Source organism: Budorcas taxicolor, chromosome 5, assembly GCF_023091745.1.
Source record: "Budorcas taxicolor isolate Tak-1 chromosome 5, Takin1.1, whole genome shotgun sequence".
Classification (NCBI taxonomy): domain Eukaryota; kingdom Metazoa; phylum Chordata; class Mammalia; order Artiodactyla; family Bovidae; genus Budorcas; species Budorcas taxicolor.
In genome coordinates, this window is record NC_068914.1 from 29991610 (window position 1) to 30013983 (window position 22374).

Genomic DNA, 22374 nt, shown 5'->3' on the forward strand with positions numbered 1-22374 from the left:
GGACCAATCAAAAACCTACACACAACCCTTCGAAAGAAAGTGACCAATCAGACGTCCCCCTACCTAGAAATTCTTTTTTTCATGAACACTGCCTATATAAGCAATGTAACCCAAAACCTGGGGCTCCTCCCTATAGCTGCTGCATCAGTAACGGTGGGAGCCCCAGCTCCAGCTTGGTAATAAAAACTCTCTTGCTTTTGCTTCGGATATCGGCTCCCTGGTGGTTATTGGGAGATTTCACGACTTGGGCATAACAGATGGATTCTGGGGACTTCTTTGGTGGTCCAGTGGCTGGGTTCCATGTTTGATACCTGGTAGGGGAACTAGATCTCAAAGGCCGCCCAGACCAGCTGCAGCCAGATAAATTAGAAACAAACAACTGTAATGATAGGTTCTGCAACCACCAAGTCTATTCAGAGCTTGAGTGAAATCACTTGTGTCTAATACTAATGTAATATGTACAGCAATTTATTGTTAACCATTAAAAATTAAAAATCACCAGTGATTAACTTTATTACTATTTTTTAAAATTTAAAAATGTATTTATTTATTTAGGCTGGACTGGGTCTTTGCCGCAGCATGCAGATTCTTCATTGCAGTGCGCAGACTCAGTTGCATGTGGGGTCTTAGTTCCGTGACTAAGGCTGAACCCGCAGCCCCTTTACTGGAAGGTGGATTCTTAACCACTAGACCACCAGGGAAGTCCCTTAACTTTATTATTGAACATTCCAAGGCCACAGAGTAAATCAGCTGCATAAGTGGCATTAGACAAAGAGACATTGTACCTTGCAATTAGACTATATGTATTCTTTTTCTTTGTTGTTATATTTTTGCAGCTTGCATTTTGGACAAAGGTAAATCTTATTTGTCCCATGGAATTGATGGTCTGTATTTGTTTCTTCTTCCTTCAGGCAACACAGACTACCATTTATTCTTTTGATTCATTTCCTCGGGAAAGCTGAGAAGAAGTTTTATAATGATATTATTGGTTTCGTAACTAGTGTTTTCATTGTAATCTTATTACTGAACCAATGTTGTGATAAATGGTCTGTTTATAAGGGGAACCACTTTTACAAGAAGTAGAAAATTAGACATGCTTCTGCTTTGCAATAACAATAAAAACCACAGTGAAAAAATACTCTCCAGTTTATTCCCATCTGTATCAGCAGGGAAGCTTTAGAAGATGACTTTCTCCCTAAGGCCTTCTCAACACAGTTACTGCCTGTGAGTATCATGTCAAAATGCAGTGTTCCTCCAAATCCAATTCAAAACCAATCCATTTTAAATTACAGTAACTGTGGGCCCTTTAAGAAAATCAAGCCCTTTAAACCCCACCCCTCTGCTGACTGGTAGCAGTTAAGTCCTCTCTTTGAATGCAGTTGGTGATAAAGCTAAGAGAGAGGCAACTTGTCTCCTGAGTGTTTCTAAGTAAGCCCTAGAGGTGGAAACTTTAAGATACTATGGGATAGGGAACAATGGAAACTTGTGAAGAATGGAAGCCAGACTGGCTCTTAAAAGATTCTATCACAGTGCTGGATAAAGTGGAAAGAATGTTAAGTCTGGGTTTCCCCCTGTGGTGCTGCTCCCCGCTAGCTTTACTCCTCCATTTCACCCAGCAAGTGAGTTTTCCAGAAGCTGTTTCCAGTTTAACGAGCTGTTTGTCTCCTCTAGCAGATTCCCTAAAGGAAATGTCAGAAGAGCAAGTTTCAGTGAAAATTAAACTGGTCACTTCTAACAGTTATTTACATTGGCTGAACGTTTCTGAAGAGCAAAGTCGACTCTTTTTTTGTTGTTGTTCCTGCTACACCAACAGTGACTAATTCAGAAGTCCTTAGTATTAGACTAAAAAATAATTAGAAATTTGGAGTTTAATTGCGGTTGGCATTTTGGAGCCGGCTGCCAGAAAGCAGCCATCTTGGTAAAGGATGATGTCATTTGGAACACTTGGAGGTTTCACTTTATTCCTGGGTACCAGTTTTCATTAGCCATTGAATAACTGTAATTATTAGGCTAAATTTAGTTTTAAAGATAATGGAGGAGCTGAAATAAAAATCATTAAAGCCACTTCTTTATCCTTCCTAACACATTATAAACTTTCCCCAAAGTTCAAAGCAATAGAAAAAACTTCACCCTATTTTCCCTCTATGTTTTGTTTCCATATGTTTGTTCTGTTGCCTAAGCTTGGGTAATAAAACTAGTCTGGTCGGTTTCATTTTCTGATTTTCATACATAAGTGAAAGCTGTTTTGTGTCAACAGTGTAAAGTGTTAAGAATCATCTCACCTGCTGGGCCAATTTCCTGTAAGCCTTTGTTTGGGAGCGGAGAAGGGGAAATGCAAGTTTTGATTCTGAACTATTTATGCTTTAAAACTAGCACCCCGAATTAGACCACCAACATAATTAATCTGTGTTTAGTTTTGACCTTCTTAAGTTTTCTAGGAGTGGGCAAGATGATGGGAAAGAAAATGATGGTTATGTTGCATTCCCACTTGCATTCATCACTGTTCGTATAGCAGAATGCTCTGCCTGCAGTTGCTTTGGAAAACTGGCACTTAAACGAGATGTTTTAATCCACAAAAATTGTCTTTTTTTTCTTTTTGGATTAGATAAATGTTACTGTCTTAATCCTATTGCCCAACAGGTCCTGGCATTGTCTGCAAAATGCAGAGAGAAAAGAAAAACCTTGCACCTTGTTTAGACAATTGAGCGCAGGGTGGTTTATGGGATTATTAGCAGGATTAAAGAGGGCGGTGTGTCTCTTCTGCAGATTTTTTCTTAACGAGGTTAACCTGTGGCTCCTGTCTCGTCGCCCTCCTCCGCTCCTTGCAGGGGAACTTTCTGTTCTGTGAGCGCTATCCGAAGCTTCCCAGGCAAGTTCACTGAGAGATCAAACTAAAAGGGCTGCGTGTCTGTTTGAAACAGACAGAGGGAGACAGGAGCACACACGGTCAGCGGAAGATGGGGCCACGGAGTCGCCGGGGGCTGGATGCCCGAGCCGGGCTGACCTTTCCACGTGTCCCCAGCACCTGCGAGGCTAGTGGGGCATTAGGTTTCTTTTTCCCAGGAGCGGGCGCGAGCCCGGAAGAGGCTGGGCGGCCACGGGCTTAGGTCAGGGGGCTGGGAGGCCCTCCCTCAGAACACGTGCGATTGGCGAGCGGCTGGTGCGGAGGCTGGCCTGGCTTTCCCGCCCCGGTCCGGCCAGCGCGTCCCCAGCCCGCCGGCGGACGCCAGGAGGGCGGCGGCGGGCGAGTCTCGGAGCTTTCCGCCGGCTTAGCCGAGCGGCCTAGCGAGCGCGCCAGGCCCGGCTGGAGCGAGCCCCAGTGCAATACTGCCCGAGCCCGGGCGGGGTCTCTGTTCTCTGGCAGAGGAGGTCCCTTGGCAGCGGGAAGCTCCCTCTCTTTCTCTCGCCGCCGCTCCGAGTCTGCGCCCTGGTGCCAGGCGCCCAGCTCGGCGCTCCCCTGTGCTCGCCCCGGCGCCCACTCATTCGCAGCCCAGCCTTCGCCGCCGCCGCCTCCCTGCTCCTCCTCCTCCGCGTCTCCCTAGCCTGCCGCGGCCATGGCGGACAGCGCCAGCGAGAGCGACACGGACGGGGCGGGGGGCAACAGCGGTAGCTCGGCCGCCATGCAGTCGTCTTGCTCGTCGACCTCGGGCGGCGGCGGCGGCGGTGGCGGCGGGGGAGGCGGCGGCGGTGGGAAGTCGGGGGGCATTGTCATCTCGCCGTTCCGCCTGGAGGAGCTCACCAACCGCCTGGCCTCGCTGCAGCAGGAGAACAAGGTGCTCAAGATCGAGCTGGAGACCTACAAACTCAAGTGCAAGGCGCTGCAGGAGGAGAACCGCGACCTGCGCAAAGCCAGCGTGACCATCGTGAGTGCCCCCCCGGGGTGCGCCGCGGTGCTGACCTCCGCCCGCCCCTGGGAGATGCTGCCTCCCGACCTCTTCGAGGCTTCCAATGACCTGCAGCGAGCACACTCGCTGCCAAGACCCGCCGGCCCCAGAGGGTGGAGGGAGTGGGAGGTGTCCTTCGGAGCCGCGCGGGTCTGCCCTCCCCGGGGTCCAGGCCCCTCGCGGGGTGCGGGAGGAGGCTGCTGGGAACCCCCCTCCCCCGCCCCACCGACGTTCCCTTGTTGCCCCTGGGGGAGGAGGCTCCTCCGGCAGGAGCTGGAAGCTGGCGGCGTGGCTGGCGGGGGTGGGGGGGGCGGGGTGGGACTTTTTTCAGTCCTAGTTTGCTTGAGGGGTGCGTCCAGAATCGGGGAGTCCTAGGCTGAGGGAGAGGCAGGAAGCCGGGGCCTGTTCCGGGGGCTTGGCCGCGGGGTGCGGGGAGTGTGCAGCTGGGCTGGGCACTTGGTTGGCATCAGGACGGCGCTAGCTGGATCGCCCGGGGAGGGGGCGGGAGAGAGTGGCCGGGAATCCGGGAAGTGCAGTTTTTCTGGCCAGGATCGAGAGGGAAGGGCGGGTACCGGAGCTGATGCTCCCACCTCCATTGGAAGTCCTTTCCCTGGGTGGGGGGTGGCGGAGGCCGTGTACTGCTGGGAGAATGCAGCATCTTATCCTGGCTTGGACGGAGCGAAGGCTATGAAGCCTGGACCGGCTGAAACCAGGGTGAAAGGGATCGACTGACTCCCTCGCCGATCAACAGGGAGTTGTTTTTTGGTGTGTGTGTGTGTGTGTGTGTGTGTGTGTGTGTGTGTGTTTTGCGTCTGTTTGGTTCCTTGGCGGTGGAGTGTCTGTCTGGGGGATATTTTGGTTCGGCGTCTAGATACTTGACGGGAGTACGGGCTGTCTGTTCTGTTTCCACCTGGTCCCCGGAGGCTCCCCCAAAGAGGATAAGATTAGGTGTGTAGGTCTCCCTTCTCGTGTAGCAGGCCTTTAGAAAGGCCACTATTAGCTGTGATGAGGCGAAACATAACTGGGAAAAGTACAGCGTGTGCTCTCACCTACTATCCCTGCCGGTTAGCCACATCATTAGCATGCAGAATCCCCATACAGGCAACCCTGTTGAGATCTAAACAGTTTCCCAGCCAGGAGGAGAGAGGAAAATGTCAAGAAAGCAAGGAGATGAATTGCCATAGTTACTCCACAGTAGCTGATTAGGTTGAACCCTCAGATGGAGAAAAAATCGTGCATTCGGGGATCGATGGAAGATCACAACTCTGCAAAGGAAATGCGGCAAGTTTAGGATGCCCCTGTACCAGAAAAAAAGTCTGCAGTGGAGGATGGACTGTGTGTATCCACCGCCGCACCCCCCAACCCCGCCCTGTGCTGGCTTGCACTTGGGGACTGGATGGCATTCTGAATTTGCTTAGAAAGCAGGTTTTCACCGAAGTTTCATTGGGATGGGCAGCCTAAATTGCTGAAAAGACATTGCTGAAAGACACCCCGCATGCTCCGATCCAGCTCTGGTGAATGGCATTGGAGCAATATTCAGACTGTAAAGTTCTTGAAGTGCCCTTTGGGTAGGATGGGGAGGAATTTGCAGAGGCAGCCACTTCCAAGCCTCTTCTGGATCCTTATTGGCTGAGAGAGATGTCTTTGGTGAGCGAGGTTTGAAAAGAGGGGGAAGTTGGTGGAAGCAGTTTATTTAAGATTGGAGTTAGTGAAGGAGAGGGTGAGTCTGGTCTCTTGGAGAATGTGAACCACCGAAAGTTGTAAAACTTGCATAAAATGGAATCTCTGGCTTCTTGCATACTGTGAGCAATTCAGGCTGGTTTTGTTTGGGAAGGAGGATGGCGGGGTGGAGAGACTATGAAAAGGTTAGCTGTTTGACACTTGACCATATTAAAAGTAGGTCTGTAAATTGTACACAGACACATTCATTCCTGGTGTGTAAGATCACAGGCCACTGAACACTTGGCATGAAGAGTTGTGCGAGGTGGTGGCTTCCTTGGAACTTCCCTCAACTAAAACTGACATCTCACCAAATACGCTTTGTGAAAACTTCTGCGGCCTCACTGAGTCAAATTTTAAAATTGTTTTGGATGACAGCCTATAGGTACCAGAAGCCTCTCCATTCTTTAATCTCTGATGAATATATTCAGGGAGATAAATAAAAAGCGCTTGTGGTTTATTGAGTTCCCTAATACTTGGCAGGTGTTACTCAGGCAAATGCAGAGGAGAGATTCCTTTGAGGGTTCTGTTGGAGTTGACTGACTTAGGACACAGATTGTGGTGAGTGGGTTTGACCTTTAGGGTTTGTAATTTGGGAGGAAAAATGTGTGTGACTACATGAAGTAAGTCTGTGGATGTAAGGATTCCATTGAACAACACTGTGCCATAGTCTGTGTCAAGGTTAAGCTGCATGAAGTTTGCTGCTAGCAATCTAGGAAGTTTGTGAAAAGACTTAAATATTCAGTTAAGTGAAGGCCTTGGTAGATTTCTCACTAATTTTATTTGAAGAGAAGATGGTACCAGAATCCTGTATTTGTCTTCATGTCTCTTATTAGTTCCTCTAATTATGATATTAACTTTAATATTTTTGAGCACAGAAGGTGATTGTGGATGTCTTTTCCTTGAACGTATTCAACAAGGTACCTTGCTGATCAGCTACACCCTGGGAAGAGAGAGGTGTTGCTTTTTTTTGGGGTGGGGTAGTTTTAGGTTAGCAGCAAACTTAAGCAGAAGATACCAGGATTTCCTAAATACTTCCTTCTTCCCCTCCTCCATTATCAACATCCCCTACCTGAATGGTACATTTGATACAACCGATGAACCAACATTGAAGCAACATAATCACCCAAAGTCTACAGGGTTCACTCTTGGTATTGCACATTCTATGGGTTTGGGCAAGTGTACAATGACTTGTAGCACCATGATAGTGTACAGAGCAGGTCCAGTGCCATAAAAATCCCCTGTGCTCAGCCTTTTCGTCCCTCACTAACCCCTGGCCACCAACCAATCTTTTTTCTGTCTTCCATCAGTTCAGTTGCTCAGTTGTATCCGACTCTCTGCAACCCCATGGACTGCAGCAGGCCAGGCTTCCCTGTCCATCACCAACTTCTGGAGCTTGCTCAAACTCATGCCCGTAGTGTCAGTGATGCCATCCCAACCATCTCGTCCTCTGTCATCCCCTTCTCCTCCTGCCTTCAGTCTTTCCCAGCATCAGGGTCTTTTCCAGTGAGTCAGTTCTTCATGCCAGGTGGCCAAAAGCATAGTTTTGCCTTTTCCAGAAAGTCATATAGTTGGAATTATACAGTCTGTAGCCTTTTCAGATGGACTTCTTTCACTTAGTAAGGTGCATCTGAGTTTTCCTCCCTGTTTTTGCATGGCTTGGTAGCTCATTTCTGTTTTCTTTTTCGGCTGCACTGAGTCTTTGTTGCAGCACGTAGGCTTCCCTAGTTGAGGTGCAGGGTTAGTTGTCCTGCAGCATGTGGGATCTTAGTTCCCTGACCAAGGATTGAACCCACGTCCTGTGCATTGGAAGGTGGATTCTTAACCACGGGACCACCAGGGAAGTCCCTCCTTTCCTTTTAACATCCAATGATATTTCTTTGTTTGGCTGTACCACACCTTACTTATCCATTTAACTACTGAAGGACTTGACTTGGTAGCTTCCAAGTTTTGGCAGTTAGGAATAAACCTGCAGTAAACTTCTGTGTGCACTTTTTGGGGTAGACAGAAGGTTTCTGCTCATTTGGGTAAGTAGGGAGGAGCTAATTGCTGGTAGTAGGGTGAGAGTATTTTCATTTTGTTAAGAAACTGCCAAACTTTTTGGAATGATTGTACCATTTTGCATGCCCACCAGCACTGATGAGAGTTCCTGTTGCTCCACATCCTTGCTAGCATTTGAGTGTTACCTGTCTTGGATTTTGTCCATCCTAGTAGTGTAGTGATATCTCATTATTGGGCCCTCATTTTTTAAGCTAAGTCCAAAGGCCAATAGAAGTTCTTAACCAGCAGTCATTTCTGTCTTTTTTGGTATGTAGGTGCTTATTCTAGTCAAGCTACCCTTTTAATAAATGATCGGTTTCGTGGTCTGTATTCTCCACATCTGTATGATAGAGGTAAACATCATCTGTGGGGAAGAATCAACTGTACAGGGCCCTTCATCCTTGTCTACAAGTGTCCACTGCCACAGCTTTCCCCTGGTGTGTTTTATTTGGGTTAGTGGTGGAATGGAATGTTTTGAGTGATTATCCAGTTTCTCCCAGTAAATCAGCAGTGGAGCCAGACTGCTGATTATCAATCGTAACTTCTTCTTTGGAGTGGAGAAAATAAACAAAAAAACAAAACAAAACAAAAAATGCTCAGTTACACTGTTGAGTAGCTTTTAGATGTTAGGCTTGATCTTTCTAACTTGTTCTGTGGGTTAAAATGTAATAGGAGATTATCTGAGTCAACATAGTGAGAGGAATCCAGGGGTCGTGGTCTCTGAGAAGATGAAATGTAATTGTGGGCAATAATTGAATGGCTTCTAAGTTCTGGACTAGTTTCTCCAAGTATAAGCAGGGTTTTATTCCTGGGATGCTAGCTCACCAAGGTGTGTTTTCTGGACCAGCTCAGACCTTTGCCATGTGTTTGGTTCGGAAGTAAAGGGCCCATGACAAATTACTAGAATTTAAGTATCTTTTTCTATCTATAAAATTAGTCTTTCATTATAGAAGTTGAGGGAAATAGAGGAATACAAAGATCTTTTGAAGTTATAGAAGAAAAATGTGTTGGTATTGCATTTAGATTAGAAAACCTGGCTATTTTAAATATCAACAGTGTTACAATTTCATTAACCAATAAAAGCCACCATATAGTTAATGTTGTGGATTTCGGATTATTTACTCTGGAAGCCCAATAGACTATTTTCCATTTCTTAAGACTTTGTTTTGGCAGATTATGAAGCTGTCAGAGCAACATCGCCCTTATGAAAAGGGGTAGTGTGTGACTTTTTTTTTTCCTTGCTTTTTTTCCCCCCCTTTAGATTCTAATGAAAGCACCCAACTTTAGATGCAACTTTGAGAAAAGTATGACCTCACAGTTAGGTCTGATTATACACAAATCCAGCCTTCTTACAGAGGCTATTCTTAGATTTCTTCCGTGTGTTTCATATAATCTCTTTGTATTTGATTTTTTAAAAAGCCCTACAAAAGTGTAGAGGAGGTCAAGACAGTCTTTTCTAGTGCTTTTATTTATTTTGCTGAGGATGGGGAACAGTTCAGAGAATCACCAGTATCTGGTTTGTGGTGACTTTTGTTCAAGACCAGAGACACTAGTCTGGAGCAAAAATCTGAAGGGACTGTTGCTTGCTCAGACTTTCAATGGCTTCCATTGCCCTCTGGCTCCAGGTGAACTTTTTGTGGTTTACCAGGCTCTCTGTGATCTGGCCCCTGCTTGCTTCAGTGACACACCCCTCACATTCTCAAAGCTCTCACTCTGCTGAACTACCGGCTGCTGAATCTCAGTAGGTTTCTCTGGCTTCTCTAAGACGTACCTCCTTGCCCTTAAATGTCCTTCCCTACCCTTCAACCTGTGAATCCAAACAGACTGTACTTCCTTCTGGCCTCAGTGTGCACTAATACTGCCTCTTTGCCAGCCACACGCTGGGTTAGTTGCCCATTCGTGAGACCGCTTCCTCTCCAGGCCCCCAGCATGTAGGTCTCCCCTTTGGCAGCAGAATTTGCCTTGTTCACTTGCATTCTTTGGCGCCTGGCATGCAGTAGACACTCAAGGGTACGTTGGGCTGACCTCAGGGGCATGAAGTGATGAGGATTTGTTTTGTTTCCTCCTGGGTGAGGGAGCCAAGTCTGTCTCCAATCCTTGTGCTCCTAGAGCTGCTCTCCTAACTGTCAGCAACAACAGCAAACACCATCTTCATCCTTGTATGGCTGAATGGATACACTGTCTACTTTGGGGGACCACCTCAATTAGTGTGTGTCCCAAACCTTTGCCTTCTGGTGATGGGTGATATTGTAGGCAACCTTGGAGCTCATACCTGGGCGTTCATGGTACGTTTTCACGTCTAAAAGGGGACACAGTGTCTTTGGGTTCACTTTTCCAAGGGTTGTTTGAGCAAGGCTCAGGGGAGAAAGTGGCTCTGTTGGAGGGCTTCAGATTTGCCACTTCTGTCTTGTTGATGGTGACAGGTCACTCCAGGCATTCCTCATAACCTTATTTGATGTCGAAATGCCCCATGGCTGCTTCTGGAAAACAACCTGTGGGCCATCACGGAGAGGAGGTATCAGTGCAAACAGCAGGCACCTGAAGCTCCAACTGGGGCGGTATCTGCAAACAGGATGGCGAGATTTGTTGAATCCTGGTGGATTTCCACGTGTGGCTTGCAGAGTGGATTTGGGGGAGGAACTAAAAAGCCTCTTGATGAAAGTGAAAGAGGAGAGTGAAAAACTTGGCTTAAAGCTCAACATTCAGAAAACTAAGATCATGCCATCTGGTCCCATCACTTCATAGAGGCGGAAACAGTAGAAACAGTGTCAGACTTTATTTTGGGGGGCTCCAAAATCACTGCAGATGGTGATTGCAGCCATGAAATTGAAAGATGCTTACTCCTTGGAAGGAAAGTTATGACCAACCTAGACAGCATATTCAAAAGCAGAGACATCACTTTGCCAACAAAGGTCCATCTAGTTAAGGCTATGTATGGATGTGAAAGTTGGACTGTGAAGAAAGCTGAGCGCCAAAGAATTGCTGCTTTTGAACTGTGGTGCTGGAGAAGACTCTTGAGAGTCCCTTGGACTGCAAGGAGATCCAACCAGTCCATTCTGAAGGAGATCATTCCTGGGTGTTCTTTGGAAGGACTGATCCTAAAGCTGAAACTCTGGTACTTTGGCCACCTCATGCAAAGAGCTGACTCATTGGAAAAGACTGATGCTGGGAGGGATTGGGGGTGGGAGGAGAAGGGGATGACAGAGGATGAGATGGCTGGATGGCATCACCGACTCGATGGACATGAGTTTGGGTAAACTCTGGGAGTTGGTGACTGACAGGGAGGCCTGGCGTGCTGCAATTCATGGGGTCGCAAAAAGTCGGACACGACTGAGCAACTGAACTGAACTGATAGTGTCACACAATGTATACTTGCATTCTTGTTTTCTTCTTCCTCAAATCATGCATTGCAGCATTTACTCCTAGAAATGCTAATCTGAGCCTTTAGATTCATACAGCCAGGTTGAGGAAGGAGTAAGGTCACCTTCTTTGTTTCCTCATGTACTTTGTCCCTCAGTGGTTAGGTGTTGCTTTTTGTTTTCAATCATAGGCAGTTAGTTGCTTTTATTAATAGATGGATTGAATGATCGTCCGAGCTGGTGATCACAGGTTCAGGGTGTTCCTGCTCAGTGGTGGTTGAAATTTCCCTGACAGGGAAACGAATGCTCTGGAAAGTATTTCTAATAGTCAGGATCTTGGAGAAGTATTAACTTGCAGACTCTTCCTACCTCCCCAAGGCTATCAAATTTTCTTACCTTTTATGCTTGTCAAGCCCACAGCTATGGATTTTATCCCAGTGCTCCAACTCATAAATTGCAAATGTCACTTTGTGTAGGTGTTCTCTTTTAGGGAGAGCTAACGAAGGATTAATAGTTTGATGGCTGTTTAGAATGAATTCACCCCCTTATTATTATTCATCCCTAGATATGAGGCATAGGGTGCAGATTAGTGCTTAAAATTCATTTTCATACTCACTTGTTTAATGCTGGGAAATTTTCACCTCTTCAGTAAGGCACAGAACGGTGTGTCATAAATATAGCCTACAACAGGCAGGATACAAGTACTTGGGAACTGCCTACTGGGTGTCAGATACTCCAAAATACCCAGAAGGAATGTAAGGGCTTCTCCAGCAGGATTGCACTTGACTGGTGTTCAGCTTGGCCCTGGCTGGTTGTGGCAGGGAATTCAGAGCAGAGAGAACTGGCCTTCCCTCTCCAGCACTTTGCAGCCCAGAGAGTTGTGAGGTGCGGAAATAACCAACATACAAGTGGAAGCCAGAAAGGCGGTCCAGGCTGACTGGTGCCAAGGTTCCAGGGAGGGCTGGCTTAGCTTCCATCTTCCAAAATGAAGTTCATCTCTTTTGGTGAATATCTTGAAGGGAAACAATGTGTCATATTCACTCACAGTTTAATTAGCTTAGAGTTTATTTTGTAAGGCAGCGATGGAGAGAATTGTTGCTCAATTTGTCTGTGTCCAGGTGGCACTGAAAGGCTTTTTGTTTGTTTTTAATTTTCTTTTAATGTGGTGATGATTGAAAAGAAATGTCAGTGATGTTTTTAATTTCATAATTTACATCTGCCCATAGACAGAAATTATCTAGGTGGTTTTTTCATCTATTCCTATTACACTCTGGGGCCTATCCACTTTCCTTACACAGACATTATTGGATAGACCAAATTTCTTAAATCTTTAATGGACACTGTGAAAACAAAGACTTCTTAAGGCTAAAATGGATTAGATATACTAGTTTATGGGCAGTTGCAAACTCCAGTTTTGAGAAAAAAATAAGGCAGTGTTGATGGATGGGCTAATCTTGCACGCATCTGCTCCAGATCAGACCAGCCTCCATGGGTGCCAGGTGTGTGTCCCGAGTGAGCGGGTTAACACCCTCCGGGGCATCTCGGGCCACTTGGGATCAGATGAGGCCATTCGGTACTGAGGAGCAGAGCTGGGATATTCAGCCAGACAGACATAGCTCATAATTCAAAAAAGTTTTCCATAGAAGGAAAGGGGAAAGTGAAAGAATGAAAACGGCATGGACTAAGGGTGAGCTAAGGAAAGTTCTTAGAAATCTACTACCTGCATGAAACCCTTCATGTGTTTATTTCACTAGTGAACAGAGTCAAGGATTTTGAGATTGAATTAGAAGAGCTAAAATAGTCCTGAGAGAAAAATTATTTGGTGTTTTAATTATAGAAAGAGCTTCTCAATTTATGAAGTTATTTGCATATAAACAATGTTTGTTTTTTTTTTTTTCAAGTTATCTTAGTACACTAACTCAAGTAATAACTTATTCTATTGAGATTTTTTTTGTTTGGGTTTTTTTTTTTTTTGGTTCTTCACTAGGCAGGCCTTAATTTATCTAAACAAAGACATTTGCTAAGAGTCAAAACATTGTGTCTCTGCTTCGTTTAGTAACCTCTGATTATAGAAACACAAAAATTTGAGAGAAAAAAAATCGGCTAGATGATTTTAACGTCTTTGTTAACCAAGGAGTACAATTTTAAGTGTATATGCTATAAAGTAGCAGTTTGGAGTTCTTTCAGTCCAGGTAACTACCTGGTAAGGTGCCATGTCTTTTGAAAAACGTTATTAACTGTTTCACATCATTTTAAACCTTGAGTGCATGCAGCTTATTATTTTGAAGTACTGAGGATACAATGACATTTTTTTGGTTGTAATATGTACACAATATAAGTGTTGCCCCTTGGACCATTTTTAAGTGTGCGATTTGGTGACATTAGTTACATTTACATTGCTGTGCCACCATCACCACTATGCATTTCCAGAGCTTTTTCAACATCCCAAGCAGGAACTGTTTACATTAAACAGTAGCTCATTTCCCTCCTACCTCCAGCCCATGGTAACCTCTATTTCTAGTTTTAAACTTTTTTTTTTTAATTAAGAAAAAATGGAGTCTGGTGTGCAAAAGCAGCTAGCTGCTTTTTCTTAGTGTTGAAGTTGTGAATTAGGACCTAAAGCTTTAATTAAAATGCTGTTGATATCTTGCTCCAACCTCAGTTTTTATTGCCTCCTGGCTAATCCATATCTGGTTCTTTTTGGTCATTCAGCAAACATATGATACCCTAGCTCTAGGCTCCACACCATAGGTCTGAATCTGCTCTCAGAGTGGGCAGATTGTGGAGAACTGGGGAGGGACTAATACACAGGGAAAGGTTGTCTTCTGGGAAAGAAAAAGGATTTAGCTGTAGCACCTTGTAGATGATGTTTGCCATTAAAAAAAAAAAATCTTATGTTTAATTTCCTTGATAGCACTGCAGATAAACCATACTTTAAGAACGGCTGAAAAAGAAAAAAAATGCTTGAAATTCTTCCTTATCAGCATTGAACTACTTGCAAGTTTTATGTTGCTATGACAACCGCTCATGTTTACCCAATGCTTACTATGGCTTGGGTACTGTTGGGAGGGGTTTACTTATATCCTGATTTAATCTGCAGCACTGATGTGCAGCCTTACAGATTTGCAAATTTACACCCAGAGACGTTCTACAACTTGGCTGAGGACCTGTGGCTAGCATGGGAACTCTGACCTCAGAGTTTAAGCACAAGGCTCCAAATTTATGAACAGTTGTGTCTTGATCCTGTTGGGGGCGTTTTCCTCTTCGTTGTGTTCCCACACTGTCGTGTTCTTTCATTTAGAGTAGTCAGGGCTGCCCTGTTACCACCGCACATTCCCAGGATGCCAGCCCAGGCCTCAGGGAGTGTTTCCAGGGTTGCAAACTCTCCGCTTTGGAAAGGAAACAACGATAAAGAGAGCGCCTTCAGTGCGTGGGGTGTGCAGACTTTCTGACTGGCCTCCAGTGTTGGGCCTGGGTCCGTTGCCCCCCCTTACCCTGTCTCGTGTTACCGCAGAGTGTGCCACCTCTGCTGATAGCTCTGCCAGCGGGGCCCCCCTCCTCCGCTCTCCCGCCTCATCCCAGGCTGGAACCAGTCTCTTTATACTTAAGTTATAACCTCTACTTAAAAATAGTCTGACGAGCACAAGAGGAGTGGATTTTTTTCAGCCACTGTATTGATCACCCGCTGTATGCCAGGCAGTGCGCCACGGATAGCAGCTGCAAGGAGAGCTGGTGGAGGGCCCCTGACTCAGGCCGGGAGAGGGGCCACAGTCACGGAGGGCTCTCTCTCAGGAGCCGTTGTAGAAGTGAGAACCTGAAAGATGCAGTTCATCTAGGCACGGGTGGGAGTGGTGGAAGGAGGAGGCCTTTCGTCAATGTGGGGAGAGAAAGGAAGGCGGAGGCTGGTGAGCAGGGCCTGGCTGCCTCCGCTCTTGGGTCCTTTCTGGGGGCTGATGACAGGAACGGGCAGGGAGGGGGAAACAGTTGGAATGTTTCTGGATGTTCAAAATCTGCTCTGGCTGCTTAGTGGAGACATTTGTGTTTTCCTTCTAAACTGTGTTATTTGTCATCTATAAGATGATCTGTCTTATCCCATTGGTAATAACAGCTAGGTATATTGGTCTCGCTCTGTGCCTGGCGCAGTTCTAAAACACCTTACGTTCAGGGCCTCACTTGATTCTCACTGCAACCCCTTTGCTTCCTCTGTGTCCTGGATGAAGAAACAAGGTGGAACAGCCTCGGCGTCCTGGCGAAGGGTGCAGTGAGCAGCGGGACAGTGATTTGAGCCAGGTAGTCTGTGATGGTAGCTTGACCAGCATATAAAACCCTGCCATTCGAAGCATCATTTGCCTTTTTCCCTAGTCTTAGCACAGCTACTGCTCAGTAAAGTTCATGGCATTTATTTGGGGGATGTCCAGGTTGACTTTGGTTAAACTCGCTAATGGAGTATAACATACAGTAAAGCAGGGGTCCCCAACTTCTCAGCCGTGGGCTAGTACAGCAGCAGCATTAGATTAGAAATACAGTGCCCAGTAAATGTAACGCACTCGAATCATCCCCAGACCAACCCAACCCCCACCCCAGCCCTGTAGAAAAATTGTCTTCCACGAAACCAATCCCTGGTGCCAAAAAGGCTGGGGACCACTGCAATAAGGTCTCCAAGCTTTAAATGCACAAACTGATGCAAAAGTGCTCAGTGAATTTACCTGTAAATTCACCAGTGTAAATCACTGCTCCATTTAAGATGCACGCTAGTATCAGCATCCCCGACAACCCCCAAAGTTCCCTTGTACTCTGTTCCACTCACACCACACCCCCAAAGTGACTTGTTCTTACTTCTAACTCTGTGGATTAATTTTTTGCTTCTTTTTGAACTTTATACTGTAAGTAGCTTTATACAGAGTGTATTTTGTATGCGTGCAGATTCTCTGATTTCACATCCTAGTTCCTACATTGACTAACGTTAGACAACATCCGTGTTACCTGTGGCAGGGATCCTTGGCTGCGGCTGTGCAGTATTCCACTGTGGAACTGCCTTTAGTTTAGCTTTGCCCCTTGCGTAGCACCACCTCCTTCCCTAGTGTTGGTCACTGGACATTGGGAGGCAGCATGGGCCCTACAGAATGTGGCTTCCAGTTAGTTGAGGTTCTAGCTACATTGCTAGTTTGTTATGCTGCCCTCAGAGCCTTTGAGCCTCCGTGAACTTACCTGGTAAAACCATAGTCTCTAGGGTTAATACCAGTCTTGCTTCCACCCACTGTCATTACGAGGATCAGATGAAACAGTGCACGTCAAAGTGTTTTGATAATTTCTGAATTATTCTTGTAGAAAATGATATTAAAGATGATTTGTAAACACCCACCCCACGCATGTACATACATACTTTTCTCTTGTTCTCCAAAATGTGCTTCAGAATCAAAGGTGTTCCTGATAACCCTGTTTATATGTAATATGATGGTGCAAAAAAATGTCTGAATTGCTGAGAGGGGGTAGATCTCTCTGAGACCTCAGGCTGGGGAGCTCTGCAGTCTGGCTTCTCAGGGCCTGTGTTTTTCTGATGCTTGGGGATGCCTAGGAAATCAGCCTAGCTGATTTGGTGAGTCCGGATAAAACTGACCTGTGTGGCCGTGCATAAGTAATGAGAGGCAATCAAGTTTCCTAAAAGATCCATTTTTTCTTATAGGCCAGTTGTCAGGCTCTTTCCATTATTTCATGAAAAAAGACCCAATGTGTACTTTTGCCCAGTTTCTGCCTTTAGCACCACGGGCAGCAGGCAGACAGCCTGCTTCTCTGTCGTGTGACTTTTGACCCTTTTCCATAGGAGTGTGGGTTCCAGAGGGTGGACTTCGATGGCGAGACACATGTTCCACTGCTGCTTAGTGGCTGCTCTGAAGCACAGAAAGCGCAACAGGACTCTTTGAAGCTGCCCGCCTTTGCAGGCTTGCAGTGCCCTGTGCTGGAGGGACTGCCTGGCCGGGGAGCCCAGGGTGGGTTTGTGGAGGTCTGCGGTGGGACTGGTTTTCTGTCTGTCACCTCTGGCTATCTCTGTAGCAGTAGCAATGGCAACCTAGGGGTTTTGTGAAGGTTGAAGGAACATGCTTTTCACCAGGGCACTGTTGGGGTTTTAGTGCCCTGGTGTGAAGGGTTTTGGTTGTGATGAGAGGGGCCAAGAAGACAGTTGGTGTATTTCAGGAAGTCATAAACAAGTTGAAGTAAGCCTTCTGGGAGCCAGGAGTGCCCTTCCCTCCTTCTCACCCATCTGCTTCAGCCAAGGCTGCTGGGGTCTCTTGGTTTCTCCCTGCCTCCTTCCCAGACCACTTGAGGGGCCTGCCTGTCAGATTCTTTCAGGTTGAAGGAGATCAGCATTGATGACTTTGAATCCCTGATTTGTGTGGTTCTTTCTTGGCCCCGTGCCTTGCAGCTTCGGGTCCTTAGAACCCTATGGGGGATGTGAAGAGGCACCCGGAGTCCACCTGCCAGCCCACACGTGAAAGGCAGTAGGCTGCGCTGCTTCTCATAAGTCCCGTGCACTCTTCTTCTCAGATTCCCATGGGTTCCACTGCCCCCACTTCTTTGTTCTTTAGCTTTAAGTTGATGTGTTGCAGATTAGCATCCTCCATAAGGCTGTCTGTGTGAATCATCCCTTTTTTCCTTTTATTCATTAACTCTTTTCTATTTTTCCACACCGGGGTTCTTGGAGACAGCTTGGTATAATGAAGACTCAGAAACCAGATAGGGTTGCCACATTCAGCAAAAATACAAGATGAGGAGCCATGTTTAAATTTCAGATAAATGATGAGTAGTTTCTTAGGGTATATGTGTTCCCACTGTGGAACATATATGTACTAAGTGGAATATATATGTGCGAAAAAAATTATTTGTAGTATTTATCTGAAATGCAAACCTAACTGGGTGTCTTTTGTTTTGTTTTGTTTTGCCTTGCCTCCTGGCATGGGAGATGTTAGTTTCCCAACCAGGGATGGAACCTGACCCTCCTGCATTGGAAGTATACAGTGTTAACCACTGGACTGCCAGGGAAGTCCCTGGGCATCTTGTATTTCACCTAGAAATCTTGAAACCCTAAGATTTAGAAAAAAAATCTCAGTTCTGCTCCTGCCTCCGTCTGTGATCACATGGCATCTCATGTGACCCCTAAGCCACCGTATCTTCTCTCAGAAGGGCTCATGGTGTCTTAGCACTCAGGTTTGAGGGATAACTGATGAGGCTCGTGAAAGCCCTCAGGACATGTTCAGTATCTTCTTTTTCTGCCTTTATGCAGTGACAGTGGGTTTGCTTCTTGCCTGTCTTCCTTTTCCTCCTCTCCTCCCTTGTGAAGCCAGCCCACTGTCCTCTCCTTCAGTGCGGCTGGCTTTTTTTTTCCTTTTTGGCTGCCACTGGCATGCAGGATCCTAGTTCTCTGAGCAGGGATGAAACCTTGCCCCCTGCAGTGGAAGCGCAGGGTCTGAACCACTGGACTACATAGTATAGCTTTTTGGGTCTTCTCAGGGTATCACCTCCTCTCCTTCCTCAAGCTGCTCTGAATTCGCTTTCACTTTTTCTGCCCTTCCTCGACCAGCTTCCTTTTTTCTTTTTCCCTGGAAGCCGTCTTTGACTGTATGTCTCAAGAGCTCCCTTTATTTGGCCGCACGTTACCAATCCTCTTCTTCAGTTTCTCCTTTCCTTCTGAGCCTATACTGACTCAGGGAGGATGGGACCCTTTGGCCTCACTGGGGGGCCAGGCAGCACACACATATCCTTTCGGGGCCTTGGTTTTCGTCTCGATTTGCTGAGAAGGCTTGTTGAGAATTCAGGGGTTGCAGGCTGGCAGGCTGCCTTTGGCCCACAGGTGAGTAGTTTGGCTTCAGATTTTGGAAAGCCCTTGGAAAGAGCGGTCTTAGGGAAGGAAAGTCACAGATGCTCTCGCCTGCCTTGGGCAAACCTCCCTGTCAGCTTCCCAGGCTGATTCATTTTGTGCCCTGATGGCGCTTGGGTTTGAGACTGCTGAGCTCTGCTGCAGATAATGACTGATGCAGCCAGCGTGCAGTCCTTCGTTGAGCTCTTGAAACAAAGCCACAGGGCACAGTTGGTGCAAGTTTACGGACTGGGAGAGCAGAGGTAGAGAGAAGTTACCTTGCCAGTCACTGGATTGGCAGCCCTTGTTCTGAACCACTGTGTTGTATTTCTGTGACCAGGTGCAGCTGTGAGGGTCTGTGAAATCCCTTGCAGGAGTTCACAGTAGACTAGAGCACAGTTTGCTTGTCGATTCATAATCTCCAGTCCTTACCCTAGATTCTCTATTCTTGGGTAGTGAATCCTTAGATTGTGTTTCCTCTCAAGGATCATTCTTTTTTTTCATTTCCTGAAAACTGGGTTCACATCTTAGTGGGTGTTGAGCCACAAGACAAAGCCAAGCCAGTGATCCACAGAAGGAAGGATTTATTTGCAGCAAGTAAGGAGAACACCTGGGATCCTCCCCAAAGCAGCGAGTCCCCATTAGCAAAACTGGGGAAGTTTTAAGCTAAGGGTACATGCATATTCAGGGCTTCCCAGGCGGCTCAGAAGGTAAAGAATCTCATCTGCCTGCCAACGCAGGAGACCCAGGTTCGATCCCTGGGTCAGGAAGATCCCCTGAAAGAGGAAATGGCAACCCACTCCAGTATCCGTGCCTGAAAAATCCTATGGACAGTGCAGCCTGGCGGGCTATGGTCCATGGGGCTGCAAAGAACCAGACACAACTTAGCGACTAAACAACAGCAACATTTATACTTGTGAAGGGGCTGGGGCAGAGGATTCAGTGTAGAATTGGGGCAGGGTTTAACAAGAGTCTAAGCTTTAGTTGATTGAAGTTGTGAGGGTCAGAAAAGGTCAACTTCATCATTCCATCTTCCACTGGGTTGAGGCCTTTGTTCTTGCAGAACTCAAAGATCAGTATCAGATTGTAATATATACCCCTCGAGGAGGAACTGGGATTCTGTATATCGCTGGATTGTTGTTTCTTGACTGCTTTTCCTTTGTTCCTGCTTCCCTCACTTCCCTTAAGATCTTTAATTACTGAGAGCTGTTCAAGTAAGGTCATATGTATGGCCAGGCTTAGATCACAGAGTGGCTTAAGCCAAAAATGGCTTTTCATGTCAAGAGAGCCGTGGCTGGTTCTCTTTCTCCAGGAACCCCCTACTCTTATCTGCATACACTGTAAAGATGTTTCCAGGAGTTTTCTCTTCCTGTGCATGGCATCTTTATAAATGATTAGGTATCCTTGGCATTCATTTAAGTAAGGTTAGTTTGGGGGCACCTACTAAGTGCCAGCTATATGCTTGAGGTGTCCTTTGAGGAGCAAAGCAGGGTATAAGTAGTGAGTGAGTGCCCTGCCCTGGGTGGAGGACATCCAAAGCCCAAGAAGACTTTGTGAAGGAGCTCAGAGGCTGCTAGGAAACTGGAGAGAAAGTGAGGACCATAGCATGGTTGAAGAAAGATTGAACCCCTTTAGGGTTCACACAGGAAAATAGACCCTGTAGAGTAGGAGGGAGAGAATTCAATCTGGGGAGTTGGTTATCTCACGGGTAGAGTCTCTGAGAATAGAACTCACCAGGAGGTGCAGTGAGACAGCCCAGGGGATTGGAGCAGCAGGACACCACTCCTCTGGAGGACAAAGGGTGGAGGTGGTGTTATCAGAGCCCAGGGCCGGGGTCACTCAGAGAGAGAGCTGGAACCACGAGAGCCTTGAGACCAGAATGCTGCCCAAGGTGGGGAGAAGAAGGGAGAAATTCCCCCACCCTCCCTTTTCTAGCCTCTTGCCTGTGCTTTTCATTGGCTGAATTTGGCTGGAAGCCTGGAAGTCTCTGACTTGAGGGAGCGGGGAGATGAAGCCTGCAGAGGTTTCCCCACCTCCCTTGCAGAGCAGGACAAGGGCAGTTACGGGATTCTTGGGCCAGACCAACGCAGGACCAGCTCAGCAGAAATGAAAGTGCAATGGTGACGGTCGATCGGGGTGGTTGCTGAACGCTTCACAGATGACAGGATTTTGGAGGACTCGGAGGTTTTCGTTCCCTCTGGAGGAGGTGAGGGAGTGAAGGGCATTCCAGGAAGAAGGACCTGCATGGACCAAGGCCCGGCAGCCGGAATCGCAGGCAGCTCTGAGTGGCTGCAGGGGTGCCTGTGGTCTTGTTCCTGTCCCTCTTTCTTCTGCCTCAGAAGCCGCTTCCCCAGAGTGCTTTCTCCTGTCCATGTTCTCATTTATGACTGACATGATTTTGACACAGGGAACGCCTGGGTGGGCAGCTCTGCTCCCCGAATATCCTCAAGACCCACTGCCTCCTTCATAGGACACGTGCTTTCACAGTGCTCACGCCTGGGGTGCTTCACAAGTCCCAGACAGCAGCAGTTCAGGGCCGATGTGAGTTACCTCTGATGCCTGGGTCCTGTCACGCCCCCAGGGCTCTGATGAAGATGCAGATGCTTGGGAGGAAACAGAGCTGTTCGTGTTAGTGACTTTCAGTGACTTGTCTCCGAGCCCTGAATGACTGGCACTCAGTCATGCTGTTAGAATACGTTTCTCACGTCCCCCTGCTATGAAATTCATTTTTTTACGATGATAGAAGATATTGTTGAAACTTTCTTTATTATGGAAAATTTCCAGCATGCAAAAAAGTAGAGTGAACATACAAACCACCCAGCTTCACCAGTGACCATCACGGTTAGTCTTCAAGTGATTTCACCCGGAAAGTTTCATTCATATCTCTGATAAGGGTTTTATAACGAACACACCATTGTCTCATTTATAAAAATAAAAGTAGTATTTCCGCTAGTACATTTATGTTTGGAAAGTCAACAGCAGAGAATTTTCTGGAATCAGATGTGTTATCCTTGCTTCCCCTCTGCTTTGAAGCTTTACCCGTGTGACCCGAGGCTGTTGGCCCCAGATGGAAATCTCTTTCTCCTTAGTGCTGGCCGGCAGGCTCTGGGACCTTTTACCTGCTGCCCTGTTTTTCTCGGTACAAGCATCTCAGTCATGCCACCGCTGCCTCTCCTCAGGAAGGTATGTGGACTGGCTTCCCACACGGGTGTGAGTTTCAGGTCACCCACCATCCTTGTGTATGTAGGGTGAGAATCTTGGCATGCATTCGCGGCTCTGCTGCAGGAAAATCTCGCAGTCTTCCCCTGGAAGCTTGAGCTGGGAAGCGTCTGCCGAGCATCCTGGGAGGAATCATGCTGTACATAGCAAGGTGGGTCGGCATCAGGGACTTCTAGAAAGTCTGGCGCAGTGTCGGGTGTGAGGCCACTCAGGGTTCGAGAGCCCCAGACAGGAAGCTGTGGGCAGCATCTGCAGGCAGAAGGCTTCTGGACAGGTAGAAAACGAGCATCCTGGTGCAGAA

The 22374-nt window shown here is 46.9% G+C and overlaps 1 protein-coding gene across 1 annotated transcript in view; it reads left to right on the forward strand.

Annotated features, from left to right (window-relative positions):
- The first annotated feature begins 3554 nt into the window (after window positions 1-3554).
- CCDC6 (coiled-coil domain containing 6) overlaps window positions 3555-22374 on the forward strand; it is a 110008-nt gene continuing 91188 nt past the window's right edge. The window contains exon 1 of the mRNA XM_052639672.1: window positions 3555-3863. Coding sequence (XP_052495632.1) covers window positions 3555-3863 — 309 coding nt within the window. The remainder of the gene's footprint in view (window positions 3864-22374) is intronic.